The sequence below is a fragment of the Cydia strobilella genome, chromosome Z (genome assembly GCF_947568885.1).
Source record: "Cydia strobilella chromosome Z, ilCydStro3.1, whole genome shotgun sequence".
Lineage (NCBI taxonomy): Eukaryota > Metazoa > Arthropoda > Insecta > Lepidoptera > Tortricidae > Cydia > Cydia strobilella.
The window spans coordinates 1,190,618-1,210,847 of record NC_086068.1 but is presented as its reverse complement, the minus strand read 5'-3'; the positions used below and the strand labels follow the sequence as shown (position 1 = coordinate 1,210,847).

Sequence of the window (20,230 nt, the reverse complement as noted above, 5' to 3'; positions counted from 1 at the left end):
GTAATTATAAACGACTAGCTTTTGCTCGCGACTTCGTCTACGTGGAATTAGTAATTTGGGTACCTTAATTTTTAAACAAATCTGCTTTTAAATCCATTCTTTTTTTCACCCCCAAATTGGTCGACTCTATAAATTTCCATAACATTTTTACTCTATTTCGGGGATAAAAATTATTCTTTATCCTTCCCCTCAGCTCAAACTGTCCCCATACCAAGTTTCATCTAAATCGGTTCAGCGGTTATTGATTCCCCATACGAATTTCCACCCCCCTTTCACCCCCTTGAGGTGTAAGAATCCTATGTCCTTCCCCGGGATTCAAACTATCATTATACCAAATTTCAACTAAATCGGTTCAGCGGTTTAAGCGTGAAGAGGTAACAGACAGACAGACAGACACACTTTCGCATTTATAATATTAGTATGGATTAAAGGCACAAGAATAGCAAAAAAGATTGTCAAAGTTGCAAGAATAATTATTTTGAATACAATTAAATTTATTATATGTACATCAATAAAATGATTGCGTAGCGTTTCAATAAACTATGTTCTGAAATAAGTCTTCGATATGGACTTCCGGTTCAAGCGTCATCTTGATAGTTAGCATCGTGATTAATTACTTTGTTTTTTGCTCATTAATATTGTTTAAAGTGTAATATCGATAGCTTATTATACAGTAAACTAATGTGGTAGTGTGCAGTGAATGGAGAATTAATTTTGAAGCGCGTTTAACCACCATCTTGGAGTCAACGGCCGGTAGTCCACGTGCTTCTTGTAAAGTCTAGCTATCGATTTACAAGAGCTAACAAATCACCGTACACTGTCTTGTACAACCGTACAATTTTTGTCGTTTTTAAACCTCTTAATACCTTGATACTGGCGAAATAGGCCCACTGGGCTGAAGCCATAATTTTAAAAGAAGAAGATGTCTTTGATATGACCGGTACTGACATTTTATTTGATTATACATCTGTAAGATATTTGTAGCTATAGTATCTCAGACCTAAATAGAATCTTGTCAAGCTTGACTGAGTATAAGTTGTGTATCACCTACATATTCAGTAAGCGAAGTATGTCTAAAGGGGCCCACTGACTATCAGTCCGCCGGACGATATCGGCCTGTCAGTTGTTCGGAACTGTCAAATTTTTGTTCTTACTAACAGGCCGATATCGTCCGGCGGACTGATAGTCAGTGGGCCCCTTAAGGATTGTAAAAACATTCTGTATGAGTAACACAATAATATCAACCAAAGCCCTTGTGTCATATCTCCCTGATATATTTGACATTGACATCAGTTATGTTACATTAATTTCGCCATTATAATCGCATATAGTTTAGTGTCACTAATAGTACATAGAGATGGGCCGAATATGGACTTTGCCGAATATTCGGTTGGGCTAAAACTGTCTAAAAAGCTGAAAACAAGTTCATACAGGTGCGTGGTCTGCTCTCATCGCGTGTTTTTGATCCTTCCCCTTCCAACCGACTGGGAATTTTTTGTTAAAGAAACGGAACCGTCTAATACCTGAGGGCCTACCGTGAACATTGAAGTTCGCAAATTGCGGGCATCTTTCTCTGTCACACTAAGTAATTACGCCATAATTGGAGTAAAAGAGAAAGATGCCCGCAATTTGCGTACTCCGTCTTTACAAAAAATTGTTTATTCGGTAAATATTCGGCATTGCGAACCGAACTATTCGGCCGAATACGAACATTGAAAAATATGCTGAATACCGAATAATTACCGAATATTCGGCCCATCTCTAGTACATACATAAAACTTTGTTAATTACCTTGGCATGTGTAGCAGTGCACGACAAAAGTATGAATGCCGTATGTCCTTTACGAAGTACAAATGTAGTTTTACAATTTATCACTTACATAACGACATGATTACAAAACTGATTGTAATATTAGTCAAAGCAATTAAACATGTGTCACTTTTTCCCGTTAACCCGGCATTTTGCCACGGCTTATAGGCCTGGGGTCCGCTTGACAACTAATCCCAAGAATTGACGTAAGCACTAGTTGTTACGAAAGCGACTGCCATCTGACCTTCCAACCCGGAGAGGAAACTAGGCCTTGTTGGGATTAGTCCGTTTTCCTCACGATGTTTTCCTTCACCGAAAAGCAACTGGTAAATATCAAATGATATTTCGTACATAAGTTCCGAAAAACTCATTGGTACGAGCCGGGGTTTGAACCCGCGACCTCCGGATTTAAAGTAGCACGCTCTTACCGCTAGGCCACCAGAGCTTATAAAATGTGTTGATTGTGTAGTCATCAATAAAATAAAATTGCCATTATCGCACATTTGATTTACATAAGGTACACTATAAGTTATAACTGACTGTGCTTTATAAAAGGCGTTCGCAATCTTATAAGTACTTATATACTGCATTGTGCTGAAAATTTTCAACTTTTCTGCACTTTCATTATTGAGACTTTTCCCGTTTCATTTATTTTCTTTTTCTATTTAAGTTTAGTAACAACATTCGCATGGCAGGCAAACGGATTGTGGTGTAGTCGAAGTGTCAAAATTTTCAATTATGGACGAATGTCTCAATACTCATATCAATTACTAAATCATACTCAAGTACACATGCCAGGGCACCAGGGGCTTGTTTCACGAAAACTTGTAATACAAGCGACTGTTTTTTAACCTCCTTCATCCCAAAGACCTTTATAAGGATCAAATTAAATACGTACTATTATTTTATAAGACCAGGGGCCCGTTTATCAAAAGCTTGTAACTTGTAATACAAGCGGAACTCACTTTTTAACAGCTTTTGTTAGAAAGGGACTTCCACGTGTATTACAAGCTACAAGCTTTTGATAAACATGGCACAGGGGCCCGTTTCTCAAAAGCTTGTAACTTGTAATACAAGCGGAACTCACTTTTTAACAGCTTTTGTTAGAAAGGGACTTCCACTTGTATTACAAGCTACAAGCTTTTGATAAACATGGCACAGGGGCCCGTTTCTCAAAAGCTTGTAACTTGTAATACAAGCGGAACTCACTTTTTGACAGCTTCTGTTAGAAAGGGACTTCCACTTGTATTACAAGCTACAAGCTTTTGAGAAACGGGCCCCAGGGTCCTATATCAAAATACTTACAATTACAATTTACAAGTGACAAGTTACAAGATTGTAGAATAAACAAGTTGGTGTACCAGAAAATATAATGTTACAAATTCGTATTATTTATTTTTAACACATATGAAAATTGTAGGAATAGATCACCATTTGACATAAGCACCAGGTTTTGTGTCACGCGTTGTGTGAATTTTTTGTAAATTGTAAACTTGTAGATCTGATAATGTGTGTAATAATTGTGCATGTAACTCATTATCTACAACCTAATAATATTGTTGACTTGTACAGTTTTTTGTGATAGGGGCCCAGGCACAGGGCGGAGACGTTATACATGAAAAATCACTTTCGTTTCTATGTGTGAACGGCACGTCTGTACACGCGTCATGCGTCATAGTGTGAGTAAGTTGTTTAAAAATGGTACTGAAAGTACGCCAGAAGTCCGCCAGATTTCTGTCGCGGGGCGAGGTAATTCGAGTCGGGGCGGGGCGGTGCGTGGCCGTTATGTATGATAATACTATTACTTATTCTGTGGCCCAGGTATCAAATAATAAAACAATGGCTTCTACGTTTTAGGAGGTTAAAAAAAAGCTTCGTTTATACAAGGCATTACGAAACTGCCCAAGCTAAGCTAAGGATAAAGACAGATGTGTACGTCAGATCTTTCTGGAAGACAAATCTATCAAATAATATACATATATGCCCACCGTTAGGCACCGGTGTCTCCGTGGATAGATCTTCGTAGTGGCGTAACTATACCGAGGCCCGTGGTACTCATCGAATATGATATACAGTGTGGAAAGAATGAATGGGCCCTGGAGGGAAAGTGCCTTAAAACCTTAAGTTCTAAGGGCCCATTCATTCTTTCCACACTGTATAGTCGATATAGTTAGGCTTGTACTCAAGGCGTCTTAGTAAAATGGGGCTATTTTAAAGCCGGGGGACTGTAGCATTTTGCCCACTTTGCCACCACACCCTTGTAAATCCCCGCGTACTTGTACAAGTACAAATTAAATTCGAATTATGATAGAAATAAAAGAAAGTTCCAAACTTAAAAGCACTAAAATTGGCCTGTTTCTTACGTTACTATACACGGTGGCTAAAAAATAAGTGCATTCCCAGGTGCGTTGCCAGGGAGGTTTTGGGATTATACCGAGCAACTTTTACTATGGGACCAACCCCGAAATCGCGAAAAATTTGGCTGTTTCATACATTTGGGCTGGTCCATTTTCTATAGGAGGGTAAAATTTTCGCGATTTCGTGGCTGGTCATATAGTAAAAGTTAGTATAATACCAAAACCTCCCTGGCAACGGGAATGCACTTATTTTTTAGCTACCCTGTATATGTACGTATACAGTTACGCCACTGGATCTCCGGCAGACGCATCTGTATATCCCCAGCTACATACAGTGAGCCACTCGCTTAATTGACGTTGTGGAATCGCAGTATGGCGCGGCCCTTGATCTCCGAGTTGCACAGTTTGCGGACCACCTCCTGCGCCTCCTCGGCCGGAAACACCGAGTGGGGGGGAGGGGCGATCTGGATAATAGGGAGAAAGTGCTTTTTAAAAGGGTAGCCAGGAAAAAAACCGGCCAAGTGTTTGTCGGACTCGCGCATGAAGGGTTCCGTACCATTAGGCAAAAAACGGCAAAAAAATTACGTTTGTTCTATGGGAGTCCCACTTAAAAAAATATTTTTTTGTTTTTAATATTTGTTGTTATAGCGGCAACAGAAATACTGTTCATGAGATACAGCCTGGTGACAGACAGACATACGGACAGAGGAGTCTTAGTAATAGGGTACCGTTTTTACCCTTTGGGTACGGAACCCTAAATAGTAGGTACAATAGAATGTAACCGGGCCATGGAAAGTTACCTCCCCCCTGGCGACGAGCCCCACCAGCTCGCGAAGCTGCTCCAGCGTGCCGTCGGGCACGACCACCACGTGCACACGAAGCGCCTCGGCCTTCTTCGCGAACTTGGGCAGCAGCTTCTCGCCCACGGCCTCCGTTACTAGGACCACGCCACCCTGAAACGATACATTGTGTAAGTACGTCATAAATATAGCAACAATATAGTTAAATATAACAACTTCGCGTAGAACACCCTCATTTCCCATTTCTACCCCCCATGGCTCCTCAAGGCAAGGGATCTTCAAAAATTGTGTATGATGACATTTATAAAGAACTAAGTCACTGTAAGGAGCGGGAAATAGTTCACGACGAGGTAAACATGGCCACATGTACTTCGTATAGGACATTACCGGCGCTAGGCACTGCAGCGAGCGGTGTAGTGAACGCGAGGTGGTGCCGAAGTTCATGACGAGATCGACGGGGCCGCCGCAGGTATGTTGTCTCTCAGCTGCCCGTAGTTACTGGCGAAAGCCACGTGTACTTCGTATAGGACATTACCGGCGCTAGGCACTGCAGCGAGCGGTGTAGTGAACGCGAGGTGGTGCCGAAGTTCATGACGAGATCGACGGGGCCGCCGCAGGTATGTTGTCTCTCAGCTGCCCGTAGTTACTGGCGATAGCCACGTGTACTTCGTATAGGACATTACCGGCGCTAGGCACTGCAGCGAGCGGTGTAGTGAACGCGAGGTGGTGCCGAAGTTCATGACGAGGTCGACGGGGCCGCCGCAGGTCTGTTGTCTCTCAGCTGCTCGTAGTTACTGGCTAAAGCCACATGTACTTCGTATAGGACATTACCGGCGCTAGGCACTGCAGCGAGCGGTGTAGTGAACGCGAGGTGGTGCCGAAGTTCATGACGAGGTCGACGGGGCCGCCGCAGGTCTGTTGTCTCTCAGCTGCTCGTAGTTACTGGCTAAAGCCACATGTACTTCGTATAGGACATTACCGGCGCTAGGCACTGCAGCGAGCGGTGTAGTGAACGCGAGGTGGTGCCGAAGTTCATGACGAGGTCGACGGGGCCGCCGCAGGTCTGTTGTCTCTCAGCTGCTCGTAGTTACTGGCTAAAGCCACATGTACTTCGTATAGGACATTACCGGCGCTAGGCACTGCAGCGAGCGGTGTAGTGAACGCGAGGTGGTGCCGAAGTTCATGACGAGGTCGACGGGGCCGCCGCAGGTCTGTTGTCTCTCAGCTGCTCGTAGTTACTGGCTAAAGCCACATGTACTTCGTATAGGACATTACCGGCGCTAGGCACTGCAGCGAGCGGTGTAGTGAACGCGAGGTGGTGCCGAAGTTCATGACGAGGTCGACGGGGCCGCCGCAGGACTGTTGTCTCTCAGCTGCTCGTAGTTACTGGCTAAAGCCACATGTACTTCGTATAGGACATTACCGGCGCTAGGCACTGCAGCGAGCGGTGTAGTGAACGCGAGGTGGTGCCGAAGTTCATGACGAGGTCGACGGGGCCGCCGCAGGTCTGTTGTCTCTCAGCTGCTCGTAGTTACTGGCTAAAGCCACATGTACTTCGTATAGGACATTACCGGCGCTAGGCACTGCAGCGAGCGGTGTAGTGAACGCGAGGTGGTGCCGAAGTTCATGACGAGGTCGACGGGGCCGCCGCAGGTCTGTTGTCTCTCAGCTGCTCGTAGTTACTGGCTAAAGCCACATGTACTTCGTATAGGACATTACCGGCGCTAGGCACTGCAGCGAGCGGTGTAGTGAACGCGAGGTGGTGCCGAAGTTCATGACGAGGTCGACGGGGCCGCCGCAGGACTGTTGTCTCTCAGCTGCTCGTAGTTACTGGCTAAAGCCACATGTACTTCGTATAGGACATTACCGGCGCTAGGCACTGCAGCGAGCGGTGTAGTGAACGCGAGGTGGTGCCGAAGTTCATGACGAGGTCGACGGGGCCGCCGCAGGCGTCTGTGGTGCGCTCGATCAGCTGCTTCTCGTATAGGTCTTCGTTCCATTGTACTACTTTTATTCTGGAAATAAATACATAAAAATAAATTTGTTTGGTGTTTCATAGAACGGTAATTTTTTTTTGTAATAAATACCTACATATGGTTTTATTTATAAATGTGCCATTCACAATCAAAAGGGTACTTATTAATGTAATGTAATGTATATTATGTAATAAAATTGTATTTTTGAAGTTATCAAATAATGTAAATTGTATGTACTGACGATCATAATATAAATTCGTGTAGATTAGTCTAAGATAATTTATATTGTAATTTTATATTATGAGAATAAATATCTAAATCTAAATCTATTGTCGGTTGTCAATAAGGCGCTATTTCCATATAGCTTCAATTTGAAATCAACCTTATTGGCAAGCGACAATGTGGTACCTTTTGGTTGAAAATGTCACTAATGTTTGTCAAATATATTAATAATTGTTTGTCACCCTATCCATCATTTTGAGATTTCTGTTTGTTAGAGGGAGACAAAATAGGCTTGATTATAATGTATGTATGTATGTAAACAATACTCACTGTTCGCAGTCGTTGGCGTAGAGTAAACCTTCCTCGTTGAGAGTGGCGACGGATATCCGGACGCGATCATGCCAGCAAGACTGACGGAAGTAGTGGCTGGCTATGCGCAGGGCCCAGAGCGCGAGGCCGCCGGTGCCCACTATGAGCACGGTGGCTATGTCCTTGTGGTCGGGCCCTGGAATATTAATACACACATTTATAATATTGTCTTCGGTTACCGCGATAGTTACTCATGAAATAAAACTATGAAATCGTATTAACGGAACGGAAACGTTAAAATTGTAGCAATACTGGTAAAATGGTTACCAGTATCGCTACCATTTTAACATTTTGTCAGTACCGACATGAGCAAAGCCTTCGATCTTGTGGACCATGAATTAGTAGGTACTAATATGGGGTGTGCCGCAGGGAAGTGTATTTGGCCCCCTGCTTTACAATGTTAACTGACCTTCCAGGATCTTGTGCAGGCAGTCGCTGCCCGTGTTGACGGTGTTCATGGCGAGCAGCGCGCCGGTGGGCAGCATGGCGGCCACGCTTAGCGGCAGCTCGGGCGGCACGCGCACCAGGCACTTGAAGTCCGGGACGACGATGTAGTCCGCGTAGCCGTGGGGGACTCCTGGAATGTTTGGATTACAAATTTTATAATTAATATCATGACCTCATAAAACTCTAATTAAGTTAGACTTGTCTTCTGTTTAGAAGATGACATTCTATGGTCAAGGAATTTGACTTCTGTGCCACTCCTTACCTTGTCACAGTGACAATCATATAAAATCCCTAGCAACTTTGATATTAATTGTCACTATGAGAAGGCGTGAACTGGCACAGAAATCAAATTGTGTCTGTAATCAGTAAGCTCTTTTCTTATTGCGCACTCATTTTTTATTATGCTTTTTAGCGCCACTTTTATCCCAAACTGTGCCATGTAGTATACGAACTTGGTACCTTTATATTAGCTCGTGGTACTGTGGTAATCTGAACAGGTTCAAAAATCAAACACACCACAACAGTAAGTTTTGAATAGGCTGACGATCGGTGTCCTAAACCTTATAATTATGTTACCTGCCTGCAAATCAGTTGGATATTCGTAACATAAATAAGACTGAGAGGACACTCTGAAACTGACACGGACGCAGAGTAACAGCAACCACAGACGACACTTCCTATCTAACCGCGTAGTGAAAGTGTGGAACAATTTGCCCGAATCAGTGATCAGTGCACCCTAGATAAAGTCTTTTTCTCAAACATGCTATGTAATATTGATATTACGTTCTTTATATTAGGCTGGGAACTATCACGACTCCGGCGCGGCTAGACGTGGGGCCTGTAATGAAATTTCATACAAAGTTGCAGGCCTAGGCCGGGAAGTGGCTCTTTTTTAATTTCCATTTCACATATATTTGTGACACAGCATCATGGCATTCAGCCAAAAAAAAACTATAACCAATATTTGCTTATGGTTTGGAATGACAAAAAAACAATAAACGATAATTAATATATTTTGCAGTTTTATTTGTATCGAATTTACAAAAATGTACTATTAAAAACAAACTCGATGAACACTCACGAAGACTACAAAACACAAGTGGAGATTGATGTGCACGTATCAGCTTTAAGCTGCCTGTGCATTCACACATAATATTGGGAATTCATAGGTTTAGGATGCAAGATGACCCCTGACCTTCGTACGGGTACAGCACGATCCTGTCGCCCTCCTTGATCCCTTCAGTGTCGGCGTTTTTGCCGATGGCGTCAACCACTCCGGCCACCTCGTAGCCTGGAAATAGGGCTCCGTCGCGTAGTCCTATAACAATGTACAATCACGTTGGTGTCCGTTTTAAGTGTTCCGTACCCAAAGGGTAAAAACGGGACCCTCTTACTAAGACTCAGCTTACCCGTTTTATGAAGTGCTTAAAAAGCCGATAAAAATGGGTTTTTGTTAGCAACGGCTTTGGTAGAAGCAAAGCCTTACGAAATAGGATAAGGGGATACCGGTCTTTTTTTTTCTTTTTTTAGAGTTCCGTACCCAAAGGGTAAAAACGGGACCCTATTACTAAGACTCCGCTGTCCGTCTGTCACCAGGCTGTATCTCATGAACCGTGATAGCTAGACAGTTGAAATTTTCACAGATGATGTATTTCTGTTGCCGCTGTAACAACAAATACTAAAAAGTACAGAACCCTCGGTGCGCGAGTCCGACTCGCACCTGGCCGGTTTTTTGTTTTTGTGGGGATGAAATTGGCAGCAATACATTAACCTTAGGAGCTCTAATGTACACCGTTTCAATCTATTAAAACCTTTCATAAGTTAAGAGGCCGTAGTCGATTTTGGAGCAAAAATTTAAAATTGATAGATTTAGTCGTTGAAATTATACACGTTTTGTTACGTAATATCTAAATAACAAGTATTGATTTCTATTAGCACGTCTTCTCATCTTGCCTTTTAATAATGAGGTCGCGAGCGTGCGTCACCGGTAATGTATGAAGAGAAGGGGCAGTTTTTAAAAATTCATCAAAAAATCATGGTAATAAATTATACAAATTCATGTATAAGAATAGTTTCAGCAAATGTTGTAGATTGTTAAAGTATCAAAATTACGTTGAAATTAATTCGATTTTCAGAAAAATTGTCACTTGTTATGAAGTAATTTCTGGAGAAAATCGATTTCGTCTAACTTTCATTTACACTACTTCAAAGTCATAATAATAAAATTGTAGTCTGATAAACGTCAAGTACAGGATATGTGTAATACAAAATTACCATGTTTAGCCGTCCAAACTTTACGAAATTTACAAACAAGAGCGACAAAATCAGTGCTTTACGCGCGTTTACCTAAACGTCCATCAGAAAAGCAAACATTACTAATTTAGTGAGTATGTTTTCAAAAAACTGATCTGATAAAAGGTAAGATAAGAAGACATGCTAATAGAAACCAGTACTTGTTATTTCAATTAGGTTACAAAAGGTGTAAAATTTCACGGACTAAATCTATCAATTTTACATTTTTGCGACTAAAATCGACACCGGCCTCTTAAATAAAGTAGCATTGCTTTTGTTCATTGTTTTCTTAAACATATGATATTTATCCCGATCCATACTAATATTATAAATGCGAAAGTCTGTCTATCTGTCTGTCTTGGTGTTACCTCTTCACGCTTAAACCGCTTAACCGATTTTGTTGAAATTTGGCATAGAGATAGTTGGAGTCCCAGGGAACGACATAGGATACTTTTTATCCCAGAACTCACCCCTCAAGGGGGTGAAAAGGGGGGTGGAAATTTGTATGGGGAATCAATAACCGCTCAACCGATTTAGATGAAACTTGGTATGGGGATAGTTTGAGCTGTGGGGAAGGATATAGAATAATTTTTCCCCTCACTAGCTCGGAAAGCCGTCTTTTATCCTTTATAACAAGCGGGTAAAAGCACATTTTATCCACTAGTGGGGAAAGTAATTTGAACTTGGAGGGAGCGTCTTTAAGTAGCTTTTGACAGATAACAAAACGTAAAACGCTCAAAATAATAGTTCGTTCGATATTAATTATCATTAAAAATTTAAAAAAATACCAAATATATCTTTATTTAATGATTTTAAGTCATTAACCTTAAAATTCCGTAAGAAATATTTGTTTTTTTTATAATGATGTTGCATATAACTGAACGCACAAGTTAAGTCGATGCAATTTCAAAACGCATCGTCAAAAATTTCAACATTGTCAAATGTCAACAAAAATTTTACGTTTAGAACCATAGACATAGTATATACAAGTAGTGATAGACGCGCCACCGAACGATCGGGGTTAAGAGAAAAAATATTTATATAAAATTTGGGCAGCATAGGATTTTTTCTCTTTCACTCTTATACATTTCGGTATTTCGCCATCGCCTCCTACCTATGATGCCACCCGGTCGGTGATAAGGACAAAGCATGGCACTATTTTCTCTTTCCTCTTATAGGAATCGCAATAAGACTATCTTTCTCTATCAAAGAGTGTCAGGCCCTTGTTTAGAACGTATTAGAATCTAAAAACTTCTGTTTACAAACCTATATGTGCAGGTGTTGAAGTGTGAATCCCGAAGTTCTCCATCTCGCCCGACAGGCTGCCGATGGACGAGACGGAAGATGTCGAGCACACGGACGCGGAACGGGTGCGGTTCGCCCTGCAACGTTAACATCCAAGAACTTTATACTCTGCATCGGTTTGCCGCTGTCACTGTCACATTTCGCAAGAAAGAACGGGAAAGATCATACGCGCCAAGTGTCAATTTTGATTGAATTTTGTCGATTTTTATTTATTTTAAAAACGTTTCCTTACAATATCGCAATTCGAAAGCTATGAAATTACTATTTAAGTTAAGATTGTTTTTCTTCTTTTTTTGTTTATAGTATCACATAATAAATAACCGAGTAAAGTAGGATTAAAAGTCCGAGTTAGAGGTTACTTTGAGAATTAATTGTATCGAGCGAAGTGTCATAATTCGTGTATCAGAAGCTATGATGTTAAAGATAACATACTCAAGAACTACATATATTTTTTCCACGTCTACGAATATCAACGCCTCTTAGAAAAAAGAGAATTTTCGGCTTCTGGCTCAGGGAACCGCCTTAAACAAAAGCGTTTGTTCCTTTGTGTGCGCGTGCCCGTTGTTGGTGGGCGCGTGACCATTGTGTATCAGCGAGTGACATGCACAAAAGGAACAAAGGCTTTTGTTTAACAAATTAGGGTAAATACCCTCCCATAGAAAATGGACTAGCCAAAATGTATGAAACAGCCAAAATTATTCGTGATTTCAGGTTTGGTCCCATAGTAAAAGTTGTTCAGAATAATCCCAAAATCTCCCTGGCAACGGGAATGCACATATTTTTTGGCCACCCTGTATAGAAACAGATGCAATTTCTTCTTCGAAATCTACTAATTGTATCTGCTGGTATCATGTTTTTTTTTTTTTTTTGAAATATTGTTTTTATTTTGTTGACCGTTTTTTTCTTCTATTACACAACTATCGATATCGATAAATAATGTTTCTAACTCTAGCAAGATTGCGACAGTGTTTTGTTTTGCCGCGAAAATTCCGGACTCTGTTTATGACATGGTCAAAATAGAGAGTGTAGGTACATGGTATAAGCAAAGAGGATATAATAAGATAGAGCGGTACTGTCATAGTAAATTTTGTAACCACTGTAAATTCACTGCCATCTATCGACATCCTTTAAAACTAAAAATGAAGATATATAAAAATACGTTAAAATGTATTTAAATATGGATAAATGATTTTTTTATTTGCATTAATTATTTTTATATGATTTTGACCCATGTTCTTTCACTGATATGCGTTAAAATCGTTAAATAACAAACGAAACCGTCAACGCCATCTATACGACAGTAGGCCAAAGCTAGTGGCGCCCTCTGATCGAGAATCAAATTTTCGTGATTTTCGAGGCACGTTTTTTCCTTAGACTGTATCCATCTATTACAGAGTTATATCTATCTTTGGTATAAGTTAAGTGGCACTAAGCTCTACTCATTTCTTGAACTTTCAGTATAGTTCCATTTGTCCTGGCTGAGCTTATAAGTTTTTAATTTCGTCATCACTTTCTGTGGAGTGATTTTCAGCGAAAATCTATATTGCCTCTTTGCTCATGTATATTCAATTCATTTATACAAGGCAAAGATAGATATAACTCCGTAATAGATGGATACAGTCTAAGGAAAAAACGTGCCTTGAAAATCACGAAAATTTGACTCTCGATCAGATGGCGCCAGTACCTTTGGCCTACTCTCGTATAGAGGGCGTTGACGGTTTCGATTGTTATTTAACAATTTTAACGCATATCAGTGAAAGAACATGGGTCAAAATCATAAAAATAATAATTATTATTATTATAGCCTTTACTTCCATATTCTTTCTTATTGTTTATTTTTTGTATTTTTGAGCAAGTTATTTTATTTGTATTTATGGATCCCTCTCTGGGTGAAGGCCTCCTCCAGTTTTTTCCAACTTTAACAATTTTAACGCATATCAGTGAAAGAACATGGGTCAAAATCATAAAAATAATTAATGCAAATAAAAAAAAAACATTTATCCAGATTTATATACATTTTATAGTATTATTATAAATCTTCATTTTTAGTTTTAAAGTGTGTCGATAGATGGCAGTGAATTTACTGTGGTTACAAAATTTACTATGACAGTACTTCTTTCAATGATATGCGTTAAAATTGTTAAATAACAAACGAAACCGTCAACGCCCTCTATACGAGAGTAGGCCAAAGGTAGTAGCGACATCTGATCGAGAATCAAATTTTCGTGATTTTCGAGGCACGTTTTTTCCTTAGAGTGTATCCATCTATTACGGAGTTATATCTATCTTTGATACGGGTATTAAAATAGAAATTGTGTCCAAAAATAACTGCTGTCTACGTTTCTCTATTAATCTTCTGGTGCTTTATTTCATGCATGGTGTAAAATAATTTATTTTAAATACAGTCAAATACCCTATTATAATTACGTCTGCAACTCCAAGAAGTGTTTCATGCGCGTTGCCGACCCTTTACAAATCTTGACAAAATCAATCCCTTAAAAAAACTTCGGCGGGAAGCTCATTGCACAGCCAAAGAGTCCGCGGGAGATAATTCCTCTTAAACCGACCAGTACACGACCATTTAGGTTCCGGGGTGCATAGAGTAACTTATACTAGAGCGGTACTGTCAAAGTAAATTTTGTAACCCCAGTAAATTCACTGCCATCTGTCGACACACTTTAAAACTAAAAATGAAGATTTATAAAAATACGATAGAATGTATTTAAATACAGATAAATGATTTTTTTTATTTGCATTAATTATTTTTATGATTTTGACCCATGTTCTTTCACTGATATGCGTTAAAATTGTTAAATAACAAACGAAACCGTCAACGCCATCTATACGACTGTAGGCCAAAACTAGTAGCGCCCTCTGAACGAGAATCAAATTTTCTTGATTTTCGAGGCACGTTTTTTCCTTAGACTGTATCCATCTATTACGGAGTTATATCTAACTTTGTGGGGTGTAAAAGAGAAGTTGCTGTTTACAAAGTGTGGTAATGTCATCATTAATGACGAATTTCTATGACAATATGACGCTTATAATGACTGTTCTGGTCAAGTCGGTCCAAAGTTTGCTTAGAGGGAGTTTAGAAGGCTTTGGCATCATGTCAAATAAGTACCTGTAGCAGGCGCCGGCGTACGCGACGCGGATCCATGCGCCGTACACCGGCACGTCGAACATGCACTCCAGCGTGGACCCAGGGACCCTGGGCGCTGGTGGTTGTTGTTACCTGTAGCAGGCGCCGGTGTATGCGACGCGGATCCATGCGCCGTACACGGGCACGTCGAACATGCACTCCAGCGTGGACCCAGGGACCCTGGGCGCTGGTGGTTGTTGTTACCTGTAGCAGGCGCCGGTGTATGCGACGCGGATCCATGCGCCGTACACGGGCACGTCGAACATGCACTCCAGCGTGGACCCAGGGACCCTGAGCGCTGGTGGTTGTTGTTTCCTGTAGCAGGCGCCGGCGTACGCGACGCGGATCCATGCGCCGTACACCGGCACGTCGAACATGCACTCCAGCGTGGACCCAGGGACCCTGAGCGCTGGTGGTTGTTGTTACCTGTAGCAGGCGCCGGCGTACGCGACGCGGATCCGCGCGCCGTACATGGGCACCTCGGGCACGGGCACGTCGAAACTGAACACGCACTCCTTCAGCGTGGGCCCGGGGGACTCGATGGACACCTGACGGCACAGCTTGCTCATCTTGATCTCTGCGGATTGAAGGTCAATTTAAGAGATCTTTACATTGGACCAGGTGTGGCTCACTCCGCGATTTCGTCGCGTCGCTACAAGTACACGCGGCCCACACCAATTTTGGTGTCTAGCCATAGTAGTTGACGCGCACCGCTAAGGAACGGAGGCCTGCTCGCGCTTGCGCCACCTTGCGGTCATATTTGTCGTAATATACGCATTTTGTTAGAGAGTAAAACTTTTGTACCTAATGCACTTACCTGTACTAACAATGGCATTGTATTATTACAATACTATTGTCTGCTTTTGTTCTCGTAGCCGCCAACTAGTTACTTACAAAATAAGTTAGAAGTTCGACGGTTGTAAAATGCAAATAAATGTTAGCCATTATTTAGTTAGTGTATTTTGTAGCCTATTGTTAAAAAATAGAGTCGTTAATCTATACTAACATTTCAAGGCGGTTATAATCTGCTTTTACTACGAGGTAGTTATCCTAATTTGTGGTTTACCACTCAATAGCATTGTATTCTTGAGACTCTTTGAGTAAACAGGTAAGTGCATTAGCTCAATGAGGGCTAACGCGTATGAATTCGCCGCTAGGGGCGCTAGTGTAGATGGTGGTCTTTTCCATAGTTCGAAATGTCACTTGTCACTTCAATGACTGACAGCTGTTCTTTAGTCTTTTAGACCACCATCAACAGAGGCGCCAACTGGTGAGCAAAAAAACGATAGCCCTCATTGATATGATTCCATCTATACACAGTTTATAACCGCAATAATTCACCGACAAGTCAACTAATGTCACGGTGTTGGAAATATCGCCATGTCAAACGTTATCAACCTTGTCATGTCACGTGTGGTGTAACTGACGTTACAGCGTTGTCAGGTGCATCACTAGCTTTTCCGGGTAGCGATAAACTTTGCTATTTGCTGCTATAATTATAATGTGAAATGGTGCTTTAATGCATGATTTTCAGAGACCGGAATAAGTGGCATACCTGTCTTACAAGGTGTGTATTCGACAACGAACTAGAATAAGTTAGCGATTCAGAATAATGCGTCAAATGAGTAACTTTTTATGAATTGCTAAATTTGACATTGCTGCGACTCAGTTTCGGCTCAAGGCAGGTCATGGTATTAAATACACTTGAGAGGACGGGTATGTCCTTAAACTGCGTCCGGACCTGGATATGTCCTTAAACTACGTCCAAAAGAGAGGTATGGGCACTGTGAATGACATCTCGCTTTGTGTGGTAGGGCACAGGACAGCGGATGTCATTCCAGATCTAGAGCAGAGCCCAACTGGGGAAGTACCTCCACCTTACAGAAAACCGCAGCCAAATAACACTAGACCCTACTCATAGTGTTGTGTTCCTGCCGGTGAGTAAGGTTGCCAGAGCTCGAGGGAGAGGAGTGTTAGGGTCGGCAACGCGCGTGTAATATCTCCGGTGTTGCAGGCGTCCATAGGCTACGGTAACTGCTTACCATCAGGCGGGCCGTATGCTTGATTGCCACCGACGTGGTATTAAAAAAAAAAAAGGAGCGAATGAAATAGCTGGGTCGCTTATCGCTGGCTTGGTCGATTTTTTTTCTTTATTGGGGAAAAAAACAGACATAGGCAGATAATACAAAAAGAAGAGAATGGTTTTTACTTTAATAGGTGGAACCTACATCCTGAGACAATTCCCACTAAGATTTATAAATCAAAAGTGTATAAGTGGTGGTAGGTATAGTAGATAGGTACTATACTAATATTGATCATTTGATCGCAATAACAATGTCGTGGTAGGAAATAGCGACGCAGTTCAGTTTAGGTCTAGGTGGCAGGGCTGCAGAGCTCTGAAATGTGCCCACGAAAATTGTACCGCAAGCGATTCAACTGTACAGCGCGCATCAACAAAAACGTCAAATATTGTAATAGTCAACAGTCCAGAGAATATAAGAATATTGTAATTTTTGTTCTTTATGAAAAATAAACAGTTTAATTGTTTTTTTTCTCTCACGAACCGTGATAGCTAGACAGTTGAAATTTTTACAGATGATGTATTTCTGTTGCCGCTATAACAACAAATACTAAAAACAGAATAAAATAAATATTTAAGTGGGGCTCCCATACAACAGACGTGAGTTTTTTGCCGTTTTTTGCGTAATGGTACGGAACCCTACGTGCGCGAGTCCGACTCGCACTTGGCGCTTTTTTGTATGCAATGATATTCACATCAGTTTGGCTCGAGACAAAGAACTAACCGCATAAATAAATCAAGTTTAACCTACTTCCAGGCAGTTGAGATGCATCGGGGTAAGGAATAGTCGGACAAGCTAACTCTGCACAAACTTTTAGTGACAGAGTATGGGAGTAGGTAGTTTTTATCAAGCAGATATGTCTGTGATACTATATATTTTTTAATTAAAGCATAAAATACCCCTAAGGTGTGAAAACATAAGAAAGGAATGGAAAAGTTTGTATGGTTTTTATCATCACACATTAAGTGACGGGTGTGCCACCATAAACAATTCTTATGAAAATATCACATTTACAAATAGTGGCACCCCACAATTTGTCACACGTAGGTTGCTGTAGAGTTAGCTTACACGGATTTTAACATAACAGTGTTAACTGTTACCAAAAACGAAACAAAACAAAAAAGAAACAATAAATAAACAATTTTTTTTTGCATTTACAACACATGCAATACCTGATATGCACATACAGTCACTAATTAAGTCCAAATAATATTTAAAAAAAAAAGTAATTAAAGTTTTTACAAATGTTTTAACTACACTAATTACTTAACAACAGAACTAAGAGATAATGAACTCCAGTAAATAAATTAGTACCCATACCTGCCAACAAAATATTACTATAAGCATATTGAAGAACACTTACCCTGTTTCTCGCAACAAAATATTGAAAAAAAAACTATAAATAGTCACTCTGCATGTGATAACAGAGTGACAGGACAAACAGTTTTAACAACTATCACATCACACACTATTTATTACTGTGCAAACAAGGGCGGCTAGAGGACGCCCATCTATATACAAATCAGTTAATGCATAAAATACAATAATAAGCAATATTATCACTGCCTTGCTGCCACTACCACCGCTAAACCAAGAAAATGTTCACTTCACAAATTCAAATTTCGAATAAACCCATTTTGAAAAAAAAAAACTTGAAAAAAAATGTTTGTGGTCTCATTTGCTTCTTTTTGGACTAAGGTGATATTCAATGTATCACGCTGCAGCCGAGTGCAAAAACAAAGACCGAAACATTATATAAACAGTATAATGACCTTTCAGCCCGTGAAGGTCAATCTTAAATCAAAATAAAATAATATTTAGGACGCACAGAATATCCAAAATACCTTAAAATGACAAAAATAACTTCTAGCAACTTTTTAAGGTAATCGCAAAACAAACACAATTACATAAATATCTCTATTGTCTCATTCCCCTACTTCTTTATGTTGAAGGAGTGCTTTTAAAACGCAATTTCTAATGGTATTTAGATTTACAAAATTACCTTTTTTCACGTCGATTGTGTTACTTATTGTAGAACTCTGTAATGTTCTTCTAATTTACACGTCTTCCAGTTATATTTACAAGGACAAAGAAAAGATATCTACATAAATACGAGGTTTTATACGTCCGCCTATTTTAAATTTTGACCTAAACAGATGACAGTAATTTCATAATTTGACAGATGACTCCTCTACACGCTCCTATACACGTTTACGACTATCACTTAATTAAAAAAATTGTAATTAAATTTTGGCTTGCGTGATACTCTCATTCTCAGATGAAACTTCTGTAACAAAATTAACGTAATGGACGTAACTATTTACTTCTTCATCTATCTTATCTTGCTTAAGTGCGTCTTAAAAGGAGTATGTAACTTTTGATAATGAACAGACTAAAATAAAGCTGCTTAATAAGAGGAAATCCTAAAGGTCCATCCACACTCATGCGCGAATCACGGCGCTAAGCCGCGAACGCGAATGTGGAGTTGATTTCACTTTTATTTCACAACTAGACTCCAAATTCGCGTTCGCGGCTTCGCGCCGTGATTCGCGCATGAGTGTGGAGGGCCCTTAAGACATGTCTTTGTCTATAGACAATATAGGTTTTTTTTGGTATGCTTTCAGTGTTGCCACATTATAAAGTCGCTTCAGACTACGCGCCGCGATTCGCGCACGAGTGTGGAGGGCCCTCTAGCCCATCATGAATCTATAGTGTGGCAAAGGACTGTCTCATTTCAAACATAAACAGAGAGACTCATACTATTTTTGTCTTACACTAGTACTAGCACCCGACAGAAAAGGATGAGTATAGTTTTTTTTTGTTCTTATTTACTGCCAACCTGACTAAAGCATAGAAGTCGGGCAAAAATGCTTCGCAAATATGTATACCCGTACTTTACTTCCTTACGAATTAGATAATGTGCCGAAAAGAGATGCATGTATGCTTGTTATTTCTCATTTACGTACGGTATCATAAGTTTGATAATTTGCTAGGGATGTCACTGTGTCGACTTTTTATATCGATAAATTATGCAAAAGTTTATGTGCCGTGTAAAAGAATAATCACGAAATTGGCAAATTGATAATAGTCTGGCTAATGAAAGTTGAACCTGAAAAAACGCGGCAATTTCAAGAAATCTGTAGCAGGCGGCTCGTTGAAATGAAATGAAATGAAATGCGTGGAATACAAGGATTGCATAACTTTTATACTTTTTATAATTTTCATATTCTAAAAATCATTAAAAAGTATAAAAAATATGCAATCCTTGGAATCAAAGAGCCGCCTGATATGAGGATTAATATAGCTTTTATCACATTTGCAGTCTACCACTCAGAACCGTCTAACTATACCTCTCGTTTTTTTATCATTAGAAAGAAGGCGAGCGATCTTAACGTGTCGTTTTATCGAAAAACACTTTGAAAATAAGTCA

The 20,230-nt window shown here is 40.4% G+C and overlaps 1 protein-coding gene across 1 annotated transcript; it reads right to left on the bottom strand.

Moving 5' to 3' along the window:
- Positions 1-1,196: 1,196 nt before the first annotated feature.
- Positions 1,197-18,963, bottom strand: LOC134754559 (uncharacterized). The gene is made up of 9 exons (XM_063690872.1): positions 18,803-18,963; positions 15,146-15,296; positions 11,539-11,654; positions 9,176-9,298; positions 7,943-8,110; positions 7,495-7,669; positions 6,834-6,981; positions 4,967-5,119; positions 1,197-4,630 (listed from the first exon to the last, which is right to left on the bottom strand). Exons 2-9 carry the CDS (start codon positions 15,286-15,288, stop codon positions 4,514-4,516), a joined length of 1,143 nt encoding a protein of 380 aa, XP_063546942.1. The 5' UTR covers positions 15,289-15,296; positions 18,803-18,963; the 3' UTR covers positions 1,197-4,513.
- Between the last annotated feature and the right edge of the window lie 1,267 nt (positions 18,964-20,230).

Bases quoted from the DNA above. Each gene is read 5' to 3' on its own strand.
- LOC134754559 (XM_063690872.1), bottom strand. From the start codon at position 15,288: ATGAGCAAGCTGTGCCGTCAGGTGTCCATCGAGTCCCCCGGGCCCACG. The intron at 11,655-15,145 runs GTAACAACAACC...TTAACGTTGCAG, and splicing joins TACGCCGGCGCCTGCTACAG to GGCGAACCGCACCCGTTCCG. The intron at 5,120-6,833 runs GTAATGTCCTAT...GTATCGTTTCAG, and splicing joins CGCTGCAGTGCCTAGCGCCG to GGTGGCGTGGTCCTAGTAAC.